This window comes from Mustelus asterias, chromosome 10, assembly GCF_964213995.1.
Source record: "Mustelus asterias chromosome 10, sMusAst1.hap1.1, whole genome shotgun sequence".
NCBI lineage: Eukaryota > Metazoa > Chordata > Chondrichthyes > Carcharhiniformes > Triakidae > Mustelus > Mustelus asterias.
In genome coordinates, this window is record NC_135810.1 from 74,056,461 (window position 1) to 74,082,028 (window position 25,568).

The 25,568-nt window shown below is 44.4% G+C and overlaps 1 protein-coding gene across 1 annotated transcript in view; it reads right to left on the bottom strand.

Annotated features, from left to right (window-relative positions):
* Positions 1-1,443: 1,443 nt before the first annotated feature.
* creg2 (cellular repressor of E1A-stimulated genes 2) overlaps positions 1,444-25,568 on the bottom strand; it is a 36,991-nt gene continuing 12,866 nt past the window's right edge. Inside the window, exons 2-4 of the mRNA XM_078221947.1 lie at positions 11,436-11,605; positions 9,098-9,211; positions 1,444-2,512 (exon numbers count right to left, since the gene is read on the bottom strand). Of these exons, the coding sequence (XP_078078073.1) occupies positions 2,362-2,512; positions 9,098-9,211; positions 11,436-11,605 (435 nt within the window). The 3' untranslated portion in view covers positions 1,444-2,361. The remainder of the gene's footprint in view (positions 2,513-9,097; positions 9,212-11,435; positions 11,606-25,568) is intronic.

Sequence of the window (25,568 nt, forward strand, 5' to 3'; positions counted from 1 at the left end):
GGAATTTGTGTTTAGGAGGAGCCAGCAGGTAGTGAATTCAGCATTGTTGAGCCATTAGGCTTCATACACTTAGAGTACCTGAATTGTGTCTGGATGACTCCACCACAGGTTTTTCAGACCCCTGAGCCACTTGAGGCTCCTTCTCACCTTGCAGCTTCTTCACTGAGGCTGCAGAGGAGAGTTTACCTTCCTTCTCCTGTAGCTCCAGTCCTCTCTGGACACGCAAGGCACAAAATACCATTAGAGTTCTGGAAACCTTTCCTGATACATACTGAAGGGTACCTTCAGTAGATTATTTTCTAAATGGGGAGAGAATTCAGAAATCGCAAAGCGACTTGGGAGTCTTAGTTCAGGATTCTCTTAAGGTTACCTTGTAGGTTGACTTGGTAATTAGGAAAGCAAATGCAGTGTGTGTTAGCATTCATTTAGAGAGGACTAGAATACAAAAGCAGGGATATACCGCTGAAGCTTTGTAAGGCTCTGGTGAGACCACATTTAGAATATTGCGAGCAAGGAAGGACGAGCTGGCCTTGGAGAGGAGGTTCACGAGAATGATCCCAGGAATGGAAAGCTCGACTTATGAGGAGTGGCTGAGGATTCTGGGACTGTACTCAATGGAGTATTTAAGGGTGAGGGGGGGGGGGAATCTCATTAAAACTTACAGAATAATGAAAGGCCTGGATAAAGTGGACGTGAAGAAGATGTTTCCATCAGTCGGAGAGACCAGGACCCGAAGGTACTTCCTCAGAGTTTAGAACTGAGATGAGGAGGAATCTCTTCAGCCAGATGGTGGTGAATCTATGGAATTTATTGCCACAGAAGGCTGTGCAGGCCAGGTCATTGAGTGCATTTAAGACAGAGATAGATAGGTTCTTAATTGGTAAAGGGATCAAGGGTTACAGGGAAAAAGCAGGAGAATGGAGTTGAAAAACTTATTAGCCATGATTGAATGGCAGAGCAGACTCGACAGGCCAAATGGCCTAATTCTGCTCCGAAATCTTCTGGTTTTATGGTACCTCCAGATTTATTCAGGCATCTCAATCAATCTTCAGAAATCCAATAGCTTGCTATATGAGCACTCTTATGTTCACCTTTCCATTCATTAATTGTAGGGTTTCTCCCAGATGTCATCAGCTACTCCTCAGCAGGTAACACTCCAAGGAATTATCTACTGGGTCAATTTGGGAATGTGAAGATCTGCGAGAGATGTGATAGGTGCAGAGTGAAGACGCCAGAGGAGAATCCAGGATAACTTGCACAGGAATGAGGAAAAGCGTCGAGGCAGTCACAAACCAGCTAAAAATTGGTCAGGGGTGGAATCCCTTTCAACTGGCAAATACTCCAGACCGATTGGAGGGCACCTTTATTTGTCTATCACATGGCCATGAGGTCAAACTATGCATCTTTGCTCTCGAATGTTTTTGTAGGCACATTCATCCAGAATAAAGTTTTGTATGTTTTAATATTAGGCAGCAAAATGTAAAGCAGGATCTGTTATTATAAATTTTAATACAATCACATATAACACAGACCCTTCAATGCAACAGTTGAAGAGACAAACACAGTTAATGTATCAGAGACAAGGCAACAGCTTTCTTCTCTCACACAGTTCAGTATGTATCACCAATGGGATCAATAATCAAGGTTCCATTTGATGACAACAAACATTCGTAAATTGCTGCGACCAACAAACGCCCTGCCATGGACTTTTTCATCTTTCAGCAATTATAAAAGCTGATTTAGAAACAAGCAGTATAGAACATCTATACTAACACAGAATAACTCAATCTGCAACGCCGTGTAATTACTGAAAGTTGCATGCTACATTGGGTAAAGCTCAGGGTGGAACAACCTCAACATTTAAAACCTTGCAGACAAAAAGGATTCTGAACGAACTTTATCAAAATAACCTCTATTTTTGAAGCACATTCGCACATTAACACAATACAGTGCTGAGGATTAATAACTACTCTGAACACCTCACATTTCTTGCTGAGCACATGGTGTGTATAGATGAAATATATTGGCAAGAAGAGGCAATGCGGCCCATATTACATCTCAACAGCATATTTTTCAACAAGGGTCAAAATCCTACAACTTCTTACCTCAGGTCACTGTGGGAACACCTTTACCACATGATTTGTAGTGGTTCAAGATGGCGGCTCACCATCATCTTCTCAAGGACAATTGGGGATTGCCATTAAATGCTTGTTATCCAGAATGATAATAAGTGTTCCTGCGATGCTGAGCCAATATATCAATAGGGGAAACAAAACTTTTCCAGCCTCAGCATAAACAATGGGAACCCACAAACACTGTAAACAAAGCTTCTTTTTCTTTTAAATAGTATTATTTTAGAACCTATTCAACATTCGCTGGGTTTGCTTTGAGATAATCTTCCATTGGGATGACAGTGACCCCTCCAAACCAGTCCTGGAGCCAGACCTGTTCAATATTCATTTTCATAAAGAACCAATTGTGGTCTGGAGGCCACTTCTTCATTACTGGATGCCTGCGGGCACAAACAGTTAAATCGATCAGCAAACACCATGGGGGTGATTCTCCCCAAAACATTCTGAGTGTCGAATTTGCGTGAAAACTGGAGTAAATCGTGCTGTTTTTTTCAGCGGGAGTTTAAAATGAATCTCCCACACTCTGCGCACTGCAGAGGTCACTAGCGTGAATCACTCCGAAAAGTGGTGGACGGGGCTTATTCCCGCTGGAGAAGCTGAAGTCAGTGCGCTGAGTGGGGCCCTCGCGCATGCACACATCTCTGGGAGATCGCTAAGCAAGTCCTCTCAGCGTTGAAATCGCTGGCCTCTCACTCCCTCATGGACATTGCTGGCCTGATCACTGGCCTCAACCCCCCACAGACATTGCTGCCGCTCACCCCCTCCCCGCTAAACAAAAAATCTGATGGGTTCTTGGCCTCCCCATCTCCCACTGACCCAGACATTGCTAGCCTTCCCATCCCCCCCCCCACCCCAGTTCTCTCACACAGCGCTGTTCTGCCATGCACACCCCCTGCCTGCGAGCATTTCCTCTCGTTGAGTGAGAGCCTTGAGCATTGCACCCCCCATGGACACAGTTGAGCTAACCCAATCAGCACCTTTGGAGATGGCTCAGCCTCTACTGAAACCAGGTTGCCTGTACATTATTCTCAAGGAAATTTACCTAACGGGCCCACAACTGGCCCAAACTGACTGCACCTGAACTCCCATAACAAGCCAGAGCTGTATATAAGCTACAATTATGGACACACAGCCAGTCACGCCAGGATGATGGCTCCAAAGAAAAGTGCCCTGAGATTTGTGGAGAGTGAGCAGGCTCGCCTGCTAGATGCGGTGGAGGAGAGGTGCTAGCTGCTCTACCCCACTCAGAGCCATTGCCCAAGGGGTCGCGCAACGAGTGTGTTATGGGAGGCAGTGGCATCATATGTAAATGCCAGGACACTGACCTCCTCAGTTTGGAGAACAGTGCCACAAGAAAATGAACAACCTTCTTGGGGCTGTAAGGATGAGTGTGCATCCCATTCCGAAAACTGTACATGTGCTCTGCCTACAATGTCAAATCATCCCCATACACCTCAAGGGCAACCACCAATGCCCCACCCCGCCTCCAGGACTGTCTCCAACCCGTGCCCCCATAAATCAGCCCCACCCCACTGGGTACCCATTTTCCAGAAACGGCCACCACGAGCTCCCCAACCCGACACACATTGCAGCCCACGCCCTTCCATACATCATGCTTTCAATCCCCCTGATGTCACAGGAGGAGAAGGCACGCAGCCGCCATGAGAGGGAGAAGACTGGTGGGGGTGTCCCAGAGCTGCGGATGCTCAGAGTGTATGAGCAGCGTGCCCTGGAGCTGGCAGTGGGGGGGCGCGCCTGGATGGGATGGACAGCCAGGGCATGTAAGTGAGCATCAGCTGAAGCCTATTCCTAAGTCTTCTTTGAAGCAAGTGCCATGCTGCGTGGGCTGCTTTCCCTCCCTTCCCTACAGTGTTGGATCCTGATTTACCAGGCTCTTCCGGTGTTGCTCCTGAAGATACACCTCGGAGGGACGCCCTGAGGAATCCTCAGAGGACAGCACTAGTAATTTGGCACAGGCATCAACCACACAACCCACCAACACAGAGACAATCACGACGGTGGGTCATTTTAGTGCCGAGATGCCTGGGTCACTTACTGGTGAGCACATCACAGCCGCTGATGCACATCGGGTGCACGTGGGCACACCTGAGGGCTCGGGCACACGGAAGTCTGCTGGAGGCAAGGATTCAGCTGTCCCCAAGCCAGATGCTGGCCTCAGGGTTCGTTCATTCCCTAAGCTGGTGGAGTTGCATCAGAAAACCTGGAGAGTTGTGGATGGGCTATCAACCATGCTGCGACTGCGAAGCTGTTTAGAGGAGTTAAACAGAGTGCTGTTGCAGGAGGCACAGCTTGGTAACTAGGCCACACTGCAAGGGTGGCGACCGCAGTGGAAAGTTTGGCTCAGGGGTCTGTCCTCATGGGTGACAGGGTCCAGGCCATCCTGGAGACACAGCGGGCCACAGCCAATGGTGTCACCGGCATCCAGGAGGCACATCGGTCTGTGGCCACGGGTGTCGGGGGCATGTGGGAGACACTGTTGGCCATGGCTGGGGCTCTTGCTAAGGTTCTGGAGACACAGCAGGCCGTGGCTATGAGCCTCAACAACTTAGCCCAGTCTCAGAGGGATTATGCTGAGAGGCTCCAGAGCTTGGCTTGCTCTCTGAATGCTGTAGCAGAGAGGCTCCAGAGCTTGGCATAGTGTCAGAGGGCCAGGGCTAAGAGAACACAGATCATGGGGAGGACACATTAGGGCCTCCAGGGCTGGCAGAGCCAGGTGACGTTGGAGCTTCTGGAGCTCAGTCCCACTACCCTGGCATCCCATGGAGTGTCCCCAGGACCTATAGGCACCCTGAGGGAGGAGGAAGGGGAAGGAGGAAGGGCTAAAGTCCATGCCTTCCATCCAGAAGACTCCGGATGTCCCGAGACCTTCTGATTTCCCCCCCTTCCTCACACCGGGGCATCTCAGGGCGAGGTGGATGAACAGGGTGGCACAGAAATATCAGTGACATCCGCAAGTTGGCCAGGGCCCTTCAGGTTTCGGCCCCCAGGGGACGACCACCATGGGCATCACAGGCAACGGGGCACGTATCACAGCTGGACACCTCCACGAGCAATATGCATCCTGGGAAGCACCTAGATGAAGCAGTAGGCCACACAAGATTAGAAAGTTGTAGGTTCACTAAGAAGGTTACCAGTCATCATGGTTACGTTTTGGGAAATGCTAAGAACACAATAAACTGTTATTTTGCACCTCACAGCTGGGACTAATCTCTGATTCTCCCCCACAGAATTGAGTGCTCCCTAATCCCAAGTATTGAGGTGCAGGCTGCAGTGCTGCACGATAACAGCGTCTTGGCCAACTGTTTTACAATGTCTGCCCTATTTTCCCCAGCATCCCCCAGATCCTTAGTTAAACAGGACCCTCTGTGTGCACTCCCCCCCCACCCCCCCCGCTCTAGTCCCCGACCCACTGCCCCACTGCTTGTGTTCCCAACCCTTTATGCTACGTGGGCCCAGGTGCCAGTGCGCATTCAGAGAACAGGTAGGAGTCAGACTTGAGTGGCACCAGGGACAAGATTGCAGTGTGCCTCACAGCGAATCGTCATCATCCTCCAGCCTTTACCAAAGACTCGCTACCAGTGCCAGCCCAGATCCATTAACCTGTTGTAATGTTTCTTGAGAACGGGGGAAGTGGGCTGGACTGAGAGAGGGTGAGGATGGTTGGTCAATCTGGATATCATTTTGCTTACGACCTTGCATATGATTGGATTAATCAAATTGGCAAGGATAGCCTCGAGGGAGAGTTCATTGAATATATTAGGGAATGTCTCTTGGAGCAATATGCTGTGGATCCAACCAGGGAACAGGCTATTTTGGATTTGGTGTTGTGTAATGAGGGGGGATTAATTAATGATCTCATACTTAAGGACCCTCGAGGGAAGAGTGATCATGCATGCTAGTATTGCAAATTCAGTTTGAGGGCGAGAAACTGGAGTCCCACATTACAGTTCAGATGTAACTGCATAGGCATGAGGACAGATTTGGCCCTAGTGGACTGGGTAGGAAGACTAAAATGTGGGACAGTTGATGATCAGCGGCAGACATTTAAGGAGATATTCAATTCCTCCCAATTAAAATATATTCCAGAGAGGAAGAAAGATTGTAATGGGGGAAGAAACATCCATGGCTAAGCAAGGAAGTTAAAAGGTAATATAAAGACAAAAATTAACATAATATTGCAAAGGCATGTGGCAGACTGGAAGATTGGGAAACTTCTAAAGATCAACAATGGGTTATTAAAAAAAAATTAATAAAAAGAGCAATGTAAATTGTGAAAGAAAACTAGGACAAAATATAAAAAAAGAGAGCAAAGTCTTCTCTTAGTACATATAAAATGGAACACAGAGTAGTTAAAGTGAATGTTGGACTCTTGGAGGATGAGACTGGGGAGTTAATAGTGGGGAACACAGAAATGGCAGAAACACTAAATCACTATTTTGTCTTTCACAGTGGAAGACACGAGTACCATCCCAATAATAACAGGTAATGCAGAGGAAATAGAAAGGAAGGAACTTCATCAATTGGGATTGAAGGCAGACAAATCCCCAGGGCTTGGTGGCCTACCTCCTGGGGTCTTAAAGGAAGTGGCAGGGGAGATAGCAGATCTATTGGTTATAATATTCTAAAATTCCCTGAATGCAGAAAAGGTTCCAGTGGATTAGAAAAATGTTAACAGAATGTCCTTATTCAAAAAGGGAGGGAGGCAGAAAGTAGGAAACTGCAGACCATTAGTTTAACACCTGTTGTTGGGAAATTGTTAGAATCCATTGTTAAGGAAATAAAGACATTTGGAAAGTCAAAATGCAATCCATCAGAGCCAGCGTGGTTTTATGAAGGGGAAATCATGTTTAACTAATGTTTGACTAATTTGCTAGAGTTCTTTAAAGATGTAATAAGCAAAGTAGATAATGGGGATCCTGTAGATGGAGTATATCTGGACTTCCAGAAGGCATTTGATAAGATGCCACACAAAAGGTTAATACACTAGGTAAAATTGCATGGCATGAGGGGTAATTTATGGATAGAGGACTGGCTAATTGACAAAATACAGATTCTCCAGCATCTCCACATCACAACTGACAGAAGACAAACAGTTGGGATAAATGGGTCTTTTTCTGGTTGGCAAGATGTAACTAGTGGAGTGCCACTGGGTTCAGTCCTCGGGCCCCAACTATTTACAATCTATGATAATGACTTGGATGCAGGGATAGAAAGTACTATAGACAAATTTGCAGATGACACAAAAATAAGTGGGATAGTAAGTTGCAATAAAGAAATGAGCAATTTACAAATGAATATGGTTAGGTTAGGTGATTAGACCAACATCTGGCAGATGGAGTTTAATGTGGATAAGTGAGAGGATATCCATTTTGGTTGAAAAAATAGAAAAGTAATTTATTATCTAAATGGAGAGAAACTTCAGAGTGCTTTGGTGCAGAGGGATCTGGGTATCCTCGTGCATGAATCGCAGAAAACTAGTGTGCAGGTACAGCAGGTAATAAGAAAGGCAAATGGAATTTTGACATTTATTTTTGAAGGAATGGAGTATAACAGTAGGAAAGTTTTGCTGCAACTGTTCAAAGCATCAGTAAGACTGCAACTGGAGTACTGTGCACAGTTTTGGTTGCTTTACTTAAGGAGGGATGTAGTTGCATTAGAGGCAGTTCAGAGGAGGTTCCCTAGATTGCTTCCAAAGAGGTTTATTTTATGAAGAGTGTTTGAGCAGTTTAGGTCTATACTCCCTAGAATTTAGAAGAATGAAGGGAGACCTAATTGAGGTGTATAAGATGTTAAAGGGGACTGATAGATTAAATGTAGAGAAGATGTTTCCTCTTGTGGAGAAATCTAGAATGAGAACTTACAGTTTTAAGATAAGAGGGAGTAGATTTAAAACAGAGATGAGGAGAAAGTACTTCTCTCAAAGGGTTGTGAATCTGGAATTTGCTACCCAAGAGTGCAGCGGTTGCCAGAACATTGAGTAAATTTAATGAAGAAATAGATAGGTATTTAATTAGTATTGGGTTGAAAGGTTATAGAGAATGGAAGGAAAGTGGAGTGGAGGCCAAGACTAGATCGGCCATGATTGTGTTGAATGGCGGATTAGGCTCGAGTGGCTGAATTGCTTATTCCTGCTCAAAGTTCTTATCATAGAAACCCTATAGTGCAGAAGGAGGCCATTCGGCCCATTGAGTCTGCACCAACAACAATCCCATCCAAACCTCATCTCTGTAACCCCACATATTTACCCCACTAATCCCTCTAACCTACACATCCTGGGACACTAAGGGACAATTTAACATGGCCAATGCACCTAACCTGCACATGTCTATGGACTGTGGGAGGAAACCTGGGCACCCGGAGATAACCCACGCAGACACGGGGAGAATGTGCAAACTCCATGCAGTGTCCCAAGCTGGGAATCAAACGCAGGTCCCTGGAGCTGTGAGGCAGCAGTGCTAACCACTGTGCCACCCTATGTTCTTATCATGGAAAGTTTAAGAATATAAAAATCTAATTCTGTATCAAAGACCACATGATAATTTGTGTGTGGAATTGTGAATAAAACAGTGCTAAAACACAACAAAACCTTGCCCCAGACGAGGTGATAATTGTCCAATTCTTCACTTGTACAAATTTTACAAAATTATAATGGGGGGGGGGGGGGGGGGGGAAGAATCCTTTTGATTTATTAAGGAAGATCCATTACTTTACTCAACAGGGAGAAAATATATGAGCACTGCACTGGGTCACAATTACAAAGCACACCACATTTCATTCATGCATTATAGTTGGAAGTGGTATATATTGCAGCATTCAGAACAAAAATAATGGAATGACCTTAACTCTCTACGGTCACAGCACTCAATCATTCCACCTGCTCAAAGCACTAATTAGAATCAATATTAAGCTGGATCACTGTAGTCTGTATGCTTAAAAAGACAAACCTTGAAAACATAGCTTGCTTTGCAAATTGAATTTCATCAGTGGGCACGGCCACCACTTGGCCAGTAAGAGTCAGCCTGGCACACCTCGAGTCTTCAAGCTCAATGAGGTTTTGTCTGGACACAAATGAAATATAGAAAGTGAATATTCAACAATCCAAACAGAGTTTATCAACTTATACCAATCTTCTTCATAATTTTGAAAACTTGTTACTTCAAATACTCTTTCCTAATGAAAAGAAACTCAGCCATTTCCACTTTTCCTCACAAATAAAACTCCTGGAATCTGATACCAGACTAGGGCAATAATATCTTTCTTATGTTAGAGTGTGACAAGTTATGAGGAGTGGACCATAGGCCTGACGAACCTGCTTCGCCATTCATTACAAACATCTGCTTTCTTGCCCACTCTCCACATCCCTGATTCTCGGAGACTCCACAAGCCTGTCAATCCCAGCCTTGATTATAGTTAAAATAGAGCATCCAAAACTCTGAGGTAGACCATTCCAAAGATTCACAACTCTTGGAACAAAATTTCTCCTCTTCTCAGTCCTAAATGATCGATAGCATGCAGTCGTCTAGTGAGGTTCAAAAAGAAAAACATGGAAGTCACGACCTGGAAACAGGCCATTCAGCCCAGCCAGTCCAAATCTGTTTACCCTCAAAGTGATGCTTTGTATAGAAAATGTGCTACCTGTTTTAAATTGACTCTGTTAATACTGTGCTTACGTTGACATTTTCACTGCAGCAATACAGCAGACTAATGGTTTCAAGGATTTTTCTACAATGACCACCTTTCTTGACACATTCAATGAGTCAATATTCAGTCTAATATCATAGTATCATAGAATCCCTACAGTGCAGGAGGAGGCCATTTGGCCCATCGAGCTGCACCAACAACAATCCCACTCAGGCCCTATCTCTGCAACCCCACATATTTTACCCCATTAATCCCCTTGACAATAAGGGGCAATTTAGCATGGCCAATCCACATAACCCGCACATTTTTAGACTGAGAGAGGAAACCAGTGCACAGGAAATCCATGCAGACACGAGGAGAATGTGCAGACTCCGCACAGACAGTAACCCAAGCAGGGAATTGAACCCGGGTCCCTGTGAGGCAGCAGTGCTAACCACTGTGCCACCATTGCAATTATTTCCCATGAACGAGTAGTTACGTGACCCCCGAGCTGTCCACATGCAACTTCTTAGAGGGACAAGTGGTGTACAGCCACACGAGATTGAGCAATATATACTTCCTTTCATGGGCTATTGTTTCCATACTAATTATTTCTCCAAACTGAGTTGAGTTTGCCCTTCTGCTGGCCAATTTTCTGAAATATGCATAAACTTCTGAACATATCAATATTATTCCTTGTGATTTGCTTTGCCTTTTGCTCTTTGAATTCATTCCTGGGGTATGAGTGATACTATAACTTATTTGCCATCCCTACTTGCCCTGAGAAGGTGTCGATACAACTGAGGGCAGTTAAGATTCAACCACTGGTTTGGGACTGCAGACACATTTAGATCACGGAGGGCATGGTCAGGTCTTCTTCCTTCAAGTCTTTTTGAAAACTTAATCTAACATCCATTGCATTTCATCTGTTCACCAAGGCAGAACTCTTCAAGAAATTTAGCTTTCTGTGATTTCTCTTCCCTGAATAAACATGACCATCAAAACCTATGCACAGTAATTCATAATCTTCAAGAGAGTTTATCCTATTAGTTTAAGATGAGGGTTAGCCCATTATAGGAGGAAAGGAGCAGAGTTTAGTTCGGTCGCATATGCTACCAATCTCCCACAATGACAGCAAAATACTGCGGATGCTGGAAACCTGAAATAAAAACAGAAAATGCTGGAAAGACTCAGCAGATCTGGCAGCATCTGTGGAGAGAGAATCAGAGTTAACATTTCAAGTCTGTATGGCTCTTCATATTGGACTCTATGATCCATGATCAAAATGAATGGCAGTGCAGGCTCAAAGGGCCAAATGGTCTTCTCCAGCTTCTTTTTTCTATGTTCTTATGTTTCCAGCATTTTCTGTTTGTATTTCACAATGACTACCTTACATAAGTTTTTTCTTTTCCCATGAGGCTGACTGACATTAGTTGCAAATAGTTTGCTTGGAAATGTAATCAATTATTTCCAGAAAATGGCCACTACTGCAGGGATCTTGTCTTCAATGCTGAACATTTGGTCGATTTATTTTCTGCTACAACACACTGCAACTTTATACATTTCAGGAAGAGGAACACAGATCAGGACAGAAAGAGAAAAATAGCTTGGGGTCAGTTTGTGACCTTGTGTAGCTGCACCAAGTTATTGAGAGGAACATACCTGCAGTAATCTGTCTCAGCCTCAGGCAATGTTAAGGCAGCACTGGGGTTGTTCATCAAATTTACAACTGTAGGGTCCACTGGAGAGACACAGAGAAATGGAATACCGGTACCGTTGTCTAGGAGGCCATCACTGATTGAAAAAATGTTTCCAAATGGCATACCTTTGATCTAGAAACAAGTTTATGTTCATGTTAAATTCATAGAAAAGATTCAAATTTAAATGAAAACTGGTGTTACCATTTTATCTGACACAAGAGTCCCATACTGTTCCTCATCATCATCAACACCAGTAATAATGAACAGCAACAACTTACCTTGATGTCGAGCCTTTAACATAGAAATAATTCCCAGAGCAGTTCACAGAAGTGCAAGGAAAAACTGGAAGCCAAAGGAAGAGATATTGGGAAGCTTGATCAAAACGTTGTGCTTTGCAGCAAGTCTTAATGGAGGAGTGATGCAAACAGCTAGAGGTGTTTAGGGAGAAAATTCCAGAGCATGGGATACAGCACAGCTGCCAAGGGGACGATGGCACAGTGGTTCGCACTGCTGCCTCACAGTGCCAGGGACCCGGGTTCGATTCCTGGCTTGGATCACTGTCTGTGTGGAGTTTGCACGTTCTCCCCGTGTCTGCCTGGGTTTCCTCCGGGTGCTCGGTTTCTTCCCACAGTCCAAAGGTGTGCGGGTTAGATGCATTGGCTATGCTAAATTACCCCTTAGTATCCTGGGATGCATAGGTTAGAGGGATTAGCGGGGTAAATATGTGGGGTTACGGGTATAGGGCCTAGGTGGGATTGTTGTCGGTGCAGACTCGATGGGCTGAACGGCTTCCTTCTGCATTGTAGGGTTTCTATGATGGAATGAAAGGGAGAACACAAGATCCAGGTAAGGAATTGGTAGAGGGATTTAAATACCAGGATATTGGAATATGACCATTGGAAAGCCAGGAGCTGATAAGGCTCACTGGTACTATAGGGGTTGTGCAAGAGGGTCTTTATGCAGGGCAGGACACAGGCACCAGCTGTGTTTGAAATAAGCTCAAGTTGACAGATGTTGACAGGCAATCCAGAAAAGGATGGGATCAGATTAATCAACTCTGAAGGGGGCAAGAGCTCCTTACTGACACAGCAATCTTCAACATGTTGGAAGGAGCTACAACACCTTGCAACATACCAATTATCTTGCTGTTCAACCCAAATATTCAATTCCAATAACTTATACCAGACTTTCACAGATTAATTTAATTCCTTGTGCATGGGACTTTGACAAAATACATAACTATTGGAAGGCTAATTCACTCCAGGATTTTAGTCGATGTACTAGACTGTTTGGTCATAAAGCCAGATTTTACACCGAGAAATCAATTTTACTGAAATGTGTACATTTGCAGAACGTTTAATATATTAACTTTGCAATCTGCCAGAGGCCTATTTAATGTGGGAATGCACTTCTTATACGAAGGTTGCATTCTCTTTCAGCTTCTTTTATAAGAGGTGTTGGAAGATGAATCTCCTCTGAAAATAGTGGGGAAACCCTCAGGGTTGTGAATTGTGGTTGGTGGTATTTGTGGAAGTGATGAGGGCGCAGAATGTAATCTGTCCCCCAGCACTGCCAGGAGCCTTACTGCCACCAGGCATGGAGAGGATGTTCAAAGGTTGTTTAGTGTTACTCTCTGGACCCTGATACAGTGCAGGAAGCAATTCAATGACTCCTTCATTTATCTCTTTGTCTCACTACAAATACACGGGGTCCTTCACCCACTTCCCCATAAGGACAAAGAACAGTACAGCATAGGAACAGGCCTTTCGGCCCTCCAAGCCTGCACCGATCACGTTTACCTATCTAAACCAACTGCTTATATCCCTCTATTCCCCATTTGTTCATATGCCTATCAAGGTAAGTCTTAAATGTGGCTAATGTAACTGCCTCAACCACCTCACTTGGCAGTGCATCCCAGACCCTTACCACCCTCTGTGTAAAAATCTTTCCCCACACATCTCCACTGAACTATTCGCAACAATTCCTTTCCCTCAATCACATCTCTCAACACCCCACATAGCAACACTACACCACCTTTCCTTTTCACTACAACACACACACTCACAAAAAGAGAGAACTTGAAAGCCTCAATACAACGAAAACTAAGAAAAAAACAGATTAATTTGAATGCTGGTATAATATATTTAAGTAAAGTAGATTGAGAATATTGTGTGTAGTTCGCTGGGTCTCATGAAGAGGTTTGGCGTCTTGTATAGTTTAACTGCAAGTGTTTAATAACTACCCATAACCATGTATACATATACAGTACAAGGTCTAAGTTAGCAGCTGTCTCAGCAACAAAGTCATCACAACAGGGTGGGATTTTATGGCCTCGCTCATCCTGAAACTGTAAAATCCCATCTCTCGCCCACTCGGATTCCTGTGGCAGGCGGGACGGTAAAATTCTGGCCATAGAAAATAAAAGCTATCAGGAAGTTCCCAACTCTATCCTTGATTCTGACCCTCCAGAGATTCCTGGATGTGGTGAACCAGTTGGCTTGCCTTGACACACGTCTCTATCCAGCCTGAGGCTACGCTCTAGATTCAGGTTATATGTTCCTTTACATCATAGTGTGGGCGGTACTGTACCCAGTTCCACATTAACCCTTTCTATGCCAGACGCTTACACGACACTCCCATTGTGGGCCAGGATGTCAACCACGAGCCATATGGCTTTGATGTGACCAAATGCTTGCTCTTGCTGCACGTCCCAGCACCATGCCTCGTCTTTCTTGGGAAGGGTTCTGTGAACAGTGCCAAATTGGGTATAAATTTTGCCAACTGGTTCACCATATCCAGGAATCTCTGGAGGTTCAGAATCAAGGATAGACTTGGGAACTTACTGATAGCTTTTGTTTTCTATGGGTCTGTCGTGATGACTTTGTTTCTGATGATGTGTCCTAAGAACCAAATCGAGGTCTTGGAGAAATTGCATTTCCCATTCAGTGTCGACCCTGTTTCCTGCAAGTGTTCTAGGATCATTTTGAGCCTTTAGTCACGTTCTTCCACTGTTATGCCACAAAGCAAAGCATCATTCATATAGCAGATTACATCCCCTAGGGTTTGCAAAATGACTGACATAGTGCATTGAGAGATTTCCACTGTGAAGGTAATTCTGAATGGTAAGCGGTTGAATCAGAATCTGCTAAAAGGGATGACAAAGTGGTCAGCAATCTGGATTTTTCATCTAGTGGAAGTTGTGAAAATTCATTCTTAATGTTGAGCTTTGAAAACACTGTGCCTTGAGAGAGTTTGGTCAGGATGTCATCCATCAAGGACGTCTCTCACCATGGCTTTACTGAATTTATCAAGTTGACGCAGACTCAGATGGACCCATTTGGTTTTAGGACTGGGACCAGCCTGGAATACCATTCGGTTGGCTGAATGACAGGGGAAATGACACCAATTTTTCAAATCTTCTCCAGCTGTAGCTGCACTTGCTTCATGAGTGGATGAACTATTTTTCATGGCATGAATAGGCAGACGGATTTAACATCCTCCGTTCCTGCATGTGGTACTCAGTCACCCCAATTCAGTAAAGAGTTTCAGAAACACCTTTTTAAATTTAGAATCAGGCCCCCGTGAGTTGACCTGGTCAAATCTCTGTAGGAGGTTGAGGTCGACGTAGGCTTTTTGGCTTAAAAATATGAACTCTTGCTTGTGGATGATAAACAGGATCACTTGTATTCTTTTGTCTTTGTCCTCGAGTGTCACCTGCAGAGTAACTTGCACCAGGAGTGTGATGACGTCTGCTCCATACAGCTATGCTGTGGGTGGCATCAACATTTGGGTTAGTCGCCATGGGGATCGAGTGGACCGTAGCTGTGGCTTGTGTCCAATTTAAAATTTATGACATGAGGTTTGACCAAGTTGTCCATGTTCCAGAACAAAAATCCCTGACCTCACCCAAGGAGCCTGGTTGTGTTTCCTCTTGGTGTGGTAACGCAACCTCATGAATCATCTTGGGATCATCATCTGTATGTCTGATTGTTGCAGCTTTGCATAGCTTTCCAAAGTGTCCTATGTGGTTGCAACTGAAGCACTGTGCTGAGAATGCTGGACATTAGTCACGCCTGTGGAGTCACTAGGCTCCACAGTTCTCGCATGGTCAGCCACCCTCTAATGGTTGGTCAGTGTTAGGAAACCTCCCAAAAATAAACTTTAAACTAAAATTGAGAGTTTGGATGTCAGGAACTACAGTTCCCTCAGGACCTCTATGCATCCACCAGCCAGGAAATAGCCACACATGCGCAGTTTAGGTTTCTTAGCATTCTTCCAGTCTTCTACGGCTATGCCTGCCAGGAAAGGGATACATACATGCAGTTAGTCCTTTCAATATTCTTTGGGCTGGAAACTGGCCCTGCACACATATTCAGAAAAAAAGTAGTGAAACTGGTGACCTGAAGCGGAGTGCCATTCGAGCGGTGCTGTCCTGGGGAGTGGGTGACAGAGAGGGGGACAGGCAGAGTGTCCCAAACTAAAAAGATTTCAGGCAGAGACAAAGACAGAGATCTGAGATAGTTCCCATTGAATCAAGGTAAATGAAAGAAGCAGAGAAAAAATCTCCAAGTTAAAGATAGAGCTGCTGGGAACAGACTTGAAGCAAATTGGGCTCGAGAGAAGCCCTGAAGATCCAAGAGGGCAGCCAAAGGTTGGTGACTCCATGCCACGGGCTACAAGGGCCAAGGTATTCTTTTGGAGCACTGATGTTCTGCTTGGCATGGCTAAAGATTTGAAAGTGTGCTTGAAAGAAGAAGCTTGAGCTTATGCGGAGATCCAGAGGAAAGGAATCGCAGAAGGTCAGACTGAATCCACCTGGAGGTAGAATCCTGTTGAAGGTATCTGAGTGGGAGTGACACTTGGACAGAATTCCAAGCTAGGTTCTTCAAATGTAAAGACTGGAAACCCTCATGAGAAAGGCATTTTCAGTGAGACCAGTTGGATCACAGAATGACATTGAGAAATCTGCTTTGGTTGGCTCTGCCATTTACTTTGATGTGTGGGGTGTCTAACCTCTGTTTGCATTGTACTGCACTTACCCTGAATGTAAGAGTATAAGATTCATATGGTAAATTGTTTTATCTTGCCGAATTTGCATGTGTCTGCAAAGGCATTGCTGGGGTGAAGGAATAGTTGCTATTTGAATCATTTCCTTCTATTTGTATTGAGACCTTGCCAATCTTTTTGTACAATTTTGTATAATATAGTTAGCCTAAATCTTCCAATCCCTCCCCGCCCAGGGAATCATCGCGAACAGGATGGATAATTTTACAGCCAAGCAAAAGGCCCGTTGACCTCGGGCAGGAATTTCCAGACCCGGGGCAGGAGGACCAGAGAATCCCACCCATTCATTTTTCTTGTTTAATAGATGTTTTATTCTTGGTGTTAAAAGTCCAGTGAATTTGTTCAGTAATTTACCTCCACAGTTTTTTTAAAAAGTTAGGATTTATCAAGCCAGGTTTCAAATTGGGATCTGATTTGTCCTGTAGTAACATCAGCTGGGAACGTAAGTCAAGGTATGGCTTCCTTTGGCCTGGAACATTCCTATTCCTCTGCTGTTTTACTAGCTGGCACAGTGGTTAGCATTGCTGCTTCACAGCGCCAGGGACCAGAGTTCAATTCTGGCCTCGGGTCACTGTCTTTGTGGATTTTGCACGTTCTCCCCGTGTCTGCATGGGTTTCCTCTGGGTGATCCAGTTTCCTCCCACAGTCCAAAGATGTGTGGGTTAGGTTGATTGGCCATGCTAAATTGACCCTAGTGTCAGGGGGATCAGCAGGGTAAGTAAGTGGGAATTGGTCCTGGATGGGATTGTGGTCGGTGCAGACACGAGGGGCCGAATGGCCTCCTTCTGCACTGTAGGGATTCAATGATTCTATGACAATGAGGGTTGCTCTGTGCCATGGCTTGCTTTCAACCCTTAAGATGGATCTGTGGTACAAATGGATTGCCTGACAATTTGAATGGCCTTTTCAAGGGTCAAATCTTCTTAATCGTGAAGCATGTCTGAGGTGGAATCATCTGCCACTCTGACAATAATTTTGTCCCCGATTAGCTCTAATTTCAGGTCACCTAGTCAGTCTCCAGCCATTTTGTACAGCTCAGTAATGAAAAAGTCAACAGGTTCTCCTGCCGATTGGTCATTGCCTGGTGCTTGTATGATGTGAATGTTACTTGCCAAATATCAGCCCAAGTCTGAATGTTGTCCAGGCATTGCTGCATATGGATACATACTGCTTCAGTAACTGAGGATTCATGAATGGTGCTGAACATTGTACAATCATCAGCAAACATCCCCATTTCTGACTTTATGATGGAAGCAAGGTCATTGACAAAGCAGCTGAAGATGGTTGTTCCAAGGACATTACTCTGAGTAATTCCTGCATTGATGTCCTGGAACTGATTGACCTCCAACAACTACAACGATCTTGCTTTGTGTTAGGGAGAAATCCAACCAGTGGAGAGTTTTCCCCGATTCCCATGGACTTCAATGTTGCGAATGCTGCCTTGATGTGAAGGGCAGTAATTCTCACTTCACCTCTTTTGTCCACATTTAGATCAAAGATGTAATGAGGTTAGGAGCTGAGTGGCCCTGGCAGAACTCAAACTGGACATCGGTGAGCAGGTTATTGCTGAGTACATGCCACTTGATAGCAAAGTCGATGATTCCTTCCATCACTTTGTTAATGGTCGAGAGTAGACTGATAGAGTGGTAATTGACTGGATTGGATTTGTCCTGCTTTTTGTGGGGAGGGCAAAGCTGGGACGTTTTCCATATTGCCGAGTAGATGCCAGTGTTGTAGCTGTACTGGAACATCTTGGCTAGGGACATGACTAGTTCTGGAGAACAAGTCTTCAGTGCCAATGCTGGAATATTGTCAGGACCCATTGCCTTTGCAGTATCCAGTGCCTTCAGTCATTTCAGTTCTATCCCAGAGGGCCGTGGAAGCTCTGTCATGGAGTATATTTTAGGTAGAATTTGATAGCTTTGATTAAAAGTAACATAAAGGGTTATGGGGATAGTGTGGGTAGAAGTGTCCGATCAGCCATGATCGTATTGAATGGTGGAGCAGGCATGACGGGCTGAATGGCCTACTCCTGTTCCTATGCTTCTCGATATCAAGTGGAATGATCAAATTGGCTGAAGATGGTATCTGTGACACTGGGGATGTCAGGAAGAGGCCGAGGTGGATCATCCACTCGGCACTTCTGGCTGAAGATTGTTGTAAATGCTTCAGCCTTGTCCTTTGCACTGCTGTGCTGGGCTCCTCCATCGAGGAAGGGATGTTTGTGGCGCCTCCAGTTAGTTGGTTAATTGCCCACCATCATTCAGGATTGAATGTGGCAGGATTGCAATTTAGATAAGATCGGTTGGTTGTGGGGTCGCTTAGCTCTGTCTATTGCATGCTACTTCCACTGTTTGTCATGCAAATGGTTCTATTTTGTTGCTCCAACAAGTTGACACTTCATTTTTAGGAATGACTGCTTTAACTCCTGACATGCCCTCCTGCATTCTTCATTCACCAGGGGATATGCTGGGCCATAAGATTACACATTGTGGTCGAATACTATTCTGCTGCTTCTAATGGCCGACAGCGCTTCATGGGATGCCCAGTTTTCAGTCACTAGATCGGTTTGAAATCTATCCCTTCTAGTACAGTGGTGGTGCGGCACAACAAAATGTGAAGATGGGACTTCATCTCCACTAGGAATGTGCAGTAGTCAATTCCACCGATACTGCCATGGACAGATGCATCTGCAACCGGTAAACTGGAGAGGATGGGGTCAAGAAAGATTTTCCCTCTTGTTGATTCCCTCACTGCCTGCGACAGACCCAGTCTAGCAGTCATGTCCTTTCGGATTTGGCCAGCTTGGTCAGTAGTGGTGCTACTGAGTCACTCTTGGTGATGGACATTAAGGTTCCCCCCTCCAAGTATATTCTGTGCTCATGCCAACTTCAATGCTTGCTCCAAGTGATGTTCAACAAGGAGGAGTACTGATTCAGGAGCGGTGCTAGGTGATAATCAGCAGGAGGTTTGCTTGCCCATGTCTGTAGTCAATGTTGAAGACTGCAGGACAACTCCCTCTTGACAGTATACCACGCCTTTAGTGTGACATGCATAAGGATGATTCAGTGGGTATGACTATGTCAGGCTGTTGTTTGACTAGTCTCAAGGACTGCTCTTCCAGATGTCAGCGAGGAGACTTTGCAGGGTTAATAAGGCTGAGGTTGCCATTGTCATTTCCAGTGCCTAGGTCATTGCCGGATGGTCCGCTTGGATTCATTCCTTTTAGATACAGCGAATGGCTTGCTTGGCCATTTCAAAAGGCATTTAAGAGTCAACCATATTGCTCTGAGTCTGGAATCACTTGTAGGCCAGCCAAGCTGAGGATGGCAGCTTTCCTTCCCTAAAGGCATTATCAGATGGGATTTTTCAACAACCATCATGGTCACCATTATTGAAAGTTGCTTTTAATTCCACCAGCTGCTGTTGTTTTTATTCATTCATCCATTTAAGGCCTTGGGTATCTGTGTGAGTTTTCACGTTCTCCCAGTTTCTGCGTGGGTTTCCTCTGGATCCTCCTGTTTCCTCCCGCAGTCCAGAGATAGGCAGGTTAGGTGGATTGGCCATGCTAAATTGCCTCTTAGTGTCCCAAAATGTGTAGGTTAGGATTAGTGGGGTAAATGCGTGGGGTTAAGGAAATGGGGTGGGAGGTGGGCCTGGGTAAAATGCTCTGTCGAGAGTCAGTGCGGACTCGATGGGCCATATGGCCGCCTTCTGCTCTGTAGGGATTCTATGATTTCTCATCTCAGTCCTAAGTAGGCAACCTCTTATCTTGGTCTCCATGTTCTAGATTCCTCAGCCAAGGCAAATAACCTCTCAGTGACTAGGTGGATTAGCCATGGTAAATTGCCCCTTAGTGTCAGGGGAACTAGCAGGATAAATATGTGGAGTTATGGGGATAGGGTCGAGGTGGGATTGTTGTCGGTGCAGACTCAATGGGCTGAATGGCCTCCTTCCGCACTGTGGGGATTCTATGATTCTATTTGGGCATCACTGGCTAGGCCAGCATTTATTGCCCACACTAGTAGCCTTCGAGAAGGTGATGGGAAACTGCCTTCTTAAATCACTGCAGTCCTTGTTGAATCTATGCTGAGGTTTGAACCTGTATCCCACAGCATTAGTTTGGGCCTCTGGATTACGGGTCCAGTGACATTAACACCATGCTACTGTCTCCCCCCACTGAACTGAATTCCAGTATATCAACTCAATGATAATGGACAGTGATACATTCCAAGCTTGGATGGTGCGAGACATCAAGATTCACGGAGGCCTTAACAACACCAAAGAACTTCAAGATCATCTAGACCAGAGCATTTTGTCATTTTTCCACTGGATTGAATATTCATCACCAGTGCATCTTGGTTGTAGCATACACGATTTACAGGCTGCTGTCACCAAGATTACTTCAATAGCAACTCTCTCCCTGCTACCTGAACCACTGAGAAATGCAAGGAGAACAATATCACTAAAATATCACCTGCAATTCATGGATTGTGCTGGTTTTGTATTTACTGTTCTTCATCCTTAGGTTGAGATGCTGGATTCCTTATCGAACATCAACACTGCATAGTTGGACTGCGGTGGTTCAACATAGCCCAGTACAAGCTTCTCAAGACAACTACACATGGATAATAATTGCATTCATGCCAGCTTCAACAACTGGAAAGCAAATATAAAACAAGCTGGTGTGCCTCAAATTGAGGTGTCTGTCCAATCAGATAGCTCTTATTTCCATCTAGAAAAGCTATGTTGTAATATTGCCAAGTAAGGAGAAACACGAGACCCAAGTTTACCCCTGCCTGCCAAAATTGACAAAAATGGAGTGTTAAAGTTATGGCCACTGTCATTTTTATCCCTGGGTTTCAGAGACATCTAAAGCCCTCACTGAGACAGAGTACAGGAATGAGATAGAGAATCTGGTGAACTGGTGCAGCGACAATAATCTCTCCCTCAATGCCAACGAAACAAAGGAGATTGGTCATCGACTTCAAGAAGCATAACAGAGAACATGCCCCTGTCTACATCAATGGGGACGAAGTAGAAAGGGTCGAGAGCTTCAAATTTTTAGGTGTCCAGATCACCACAACCTGTTCTGGTCCCTCCATGCCGACACTATAGCTAAGAAAGCCCACCAATGCCTCTACTTTCCCAGAAGACTAAGGAAATTTGGCATGTCAGCTACGACTCTCACCAACATTTACAGATGCACACAGAAAGCATTCTTTCTCATTATATCACTGCTCTTCCCAAGACCGCAAAGAATTTCAGAAGGTCATGAATGTCGCTCAATCCATCATGCAAACTAGCCTCCCATCCATTGACTCTGTCTACACTTCCCACTGTCTCAGCAAAGCAAACAGCATAATTAAGGACCCCACGCACCCCGGCCATTTCCTCTTCCGCCTTCTTCCATCGGGAAGAAGATACAAAAGTCTGAAGTCACGTACCAACAGACTCAAGGACAGCTTCTTCCCTACTGCCATCAGACTTTTGAATGAACCTACCTCGCATTAAGTTGATCTTTCTCTACACCCCAGCTATGACTGTAACACTACATTTTGCATTCTCTCATTTCCTTCTCTATGAACGGTATGTTTTGTCTGTACAGCACGCAAGAAATAACACTTTTCATTATATGTTAATACATGTGACAATAATAAATCAAATCCAGAAACAAGACTTTTCACTGCTTGCTAAATACATGTGACAATAATAAATCAAATTAAATCATAAGCATTCAAAAATCAGGGCCCGATTATACCAAGAAAGCTGCCGAGGATTGGAACATGGACTGGATAGTGTCCCAATTCTAAAAAATATTTCACAGAATCCCTACGGTGCAGAAGGAGGCCATTCAGCCCATCAGGACTGCACTGACAACAATCCCACCCAGGCCCTATCCCCATAACCTCACGTATTTACCCTGTTAATCCCCCGACACCAAGGGGCAATTTAGCGTGGCCAACCAATCTAACCTACTCATTTTAGGAATGTGGGAGGAAACCGGAGAACCCGGAGGAAACTCATGCAGACATGAGGAAAATGTGAAAACTCTACACTGACAGTGACCCAAGCCAGGAATCAAACCCGGGTCCCTGGCACTTTGAGGCAGCACTGCTGACCACTGTGCCACCATGCTGCCTATTCATTTCATTCTGGGTCAGGAGTCCCCAGGTCTCCCTGGGCTTCTCTTCCCCTTCCTTCAATCAACCTATTCCCATCACTTCCTTTGCCAGATTACTTCCATCTGCCAGGGGGCTTGTGGGTTGCGGGGGGGTGGGGGGGGGGGGGGGGGAGGAGTTGTGTGTGTTGGAGCAGATTGCTGCATAATTTCCTGCTCCCTTCTGCCTGCCAATCATGATGTCATTCCCACTGGAGATGAGGGCTGAGGTTATAATGATTGGGGCCTCTGATCATGTGAACTTATCATTCACCCTGCACCATCTTCCCAAGTTCTTTGTATGTTTTGTTACAGCCATTATTTTTTTTTGTTCAGTTATTGTTTAATGCAGTTTCTTAAAAGCAAAGTCAAAATCTCATGCAGAGTTACTCTGCCACCTTCCAAAGACAATGTGGGTCATAAAACCAGACACTAAAATAAACTGTAAGTGTGCAGATCAATATAAATAACCCAGAAACATTTTGCAAGTTCTGTAAGTGGGCAAGTTTTGCTGATATTGGGATTCGCAGTAAGAATGTGAAGATTGCATTCAAAATTAGAAACCAATATGCATGAGTTACGATGACAATTGGGAAAAACACAGAAAATGCTGGAAAACCTCAGCAGGCCGACAGCATCTGAGGAGAGAGAACAGAGCTAATATTTTGAGTCTGGGTGACCCTTTGTCAGAGCTGAAGACAATTGGAAATAGGATGAGATTGATACTGTTGCGGTGAGGGAGGGGAGGGTGCTGGAGGGGTGCTGAGGAGGGTGTGTGTGGCTGCTGGGTAAAGGGCCAGCGATAGATGGAAGCTAGAAAGAGATTGACAAAGATATCATAGACTAAAGGAATGTAAATGGTGGTGATCATGGCTCAGAAGGGTGCTGATAATGGCACATTAAGACATTCAGAATGTGTTAATGGCAGAACAAAGGTAAGGTGCGTCCGATGTACCAACCAACTCAAGAACAGCTTCTTCCCTGCTGCCATCAGACTTTTGAATGGACCTACTTCGCATTAAGTTGATCTTTCTCTACACTCCAGCTACGACTGTAACATTACATTCTGCACTCTCTCGTTTCCTTCTCTATGAACGGTATGCTTTGTCTGCATAGCGCACAAGAAACAATACTTGCTAATATATGTGACAATAATAAATCAAATCAAATCAAGTCAAAATGCAATCTGAAAGAGATAACAGCTGGCCTGAGTTGGATGGGTGCATGGGGTGGGGGAGAGAGGAGAGACAGTGGTCAGGAAAAAAAGATGGAAAGCAAGATAAAAATGGGGGGGACAGGGAATTGAAAAATGAATGAATGGAAGAAGTGAAAATAGATTTTAAAATTATATATAAAATAAAACAGTGACAACCTATGAAAACAGAAAGGATTTTTGAATGGAAACACGTTTTTAGTTGCATTCTCCAGGAGCCAATGCTATTTTCTTACACAGGTTGAACCTTTTATTGTAACATTCAGAAATTCTAATTCAGTCATCACACAGTTCTGCTTAATAATGACCTTTTAAGCCATTTCATTTCATGGTTTTGTGATAGCTAGTTGTGCATCATGTTTTTGCGCAGTAGAATATAATTTGGTGTTTAACAACCAAGTCCCTCTATTATCAGCGTGGGTGATTAATTGCAGTGTTCTTTCATGCATATGGAGTTGATTAATGTCATGTTTTTGGCCGAATATCCAAACTTGCAGTCGTCATAATACGATAAAATGTATTGAATAAATTACCTGCAACTCATAAAAATGTAAGCAAATATGTTAGCACTATCCACTATTCTATTAATTTGAGGAAAATAAGTTGCATGATGCAAGGAAATATAATTTTTTATTCCATAATATTCAATTAACTTGTTCTACCAATCACTGAAAAATATAGGCTTGCAGGGTTGGAATTGTTGTCAAGCTATTATTAACACCGAGTTTTCACATGGGTATTAGTATGTGGGACCAAAGTTGGAAGGCAATAATTTGCATGAATAATAATGATGCTTCACAAAGCAACACATGGAGAAATGTCTAAAAAGGATTGTTGCTTTCTGCAGAGTGCAATTGTTGTAAGTAGATGCATCCCTCTGATACTTGAATCATCTACTCTGATACATACCGACTCAAGAACAGCTTCTTCCCTGCTGCCATCAGACTTTTGAATCAACCAACCTTGCATTAAGTTGATCTTTCTCTACATCCTAGCTATGACTGTAACACTACATTCTGCACTCCTTTCCTTCTCTATGAACGGTGTGCTTTGTCTCAATAGTGCGCAAGAAATAATATTTTTCACTGTATACCAATACATGTGACAATGATAAATCAAATCAAATACCACAGCAGTAAGCCGCTCAAGGTTATAATAAAATAAATAGCAACTTAAGTTGAACAAATACAGAAGTAAGAATTCAAATGTAACTGGACATGGCAATGCACTTATCCTCACAGAATGTGGGGAAAGTCGCTGACGCAGTGAAACGTCATTGGGCTAGAATCCATAGGCCTAGGCTAATGAGTTATGACATTGCTTGAAACTTTGTCAGCTGTTGGAATTTCAATTCAATTCATACATCTGGAATATAAGGACGGCACAGTGGCTCGATTCCCAGCTTGGATCATTGTGTGTGTGGAGTTTGCATGTTCTCCCCCTGTCTGCGTGGGTTTCCTCCGGGTGCTCCGGATTCCTCCCACAGTCCAAAAGATGTGCAGGTTAGGTGAATTGGCCATGCTAAATTTTCCTTAGTGTCCAAAGACATGTAGGTTAGATAGATTAGCCATGGTGAATATGTGGGGCTAGGGAGATAGGATAGGGGGAGAGGGCCTGGGTAATATACTCTGTCAGAGAGTTGGTGCAGACTAGATGGG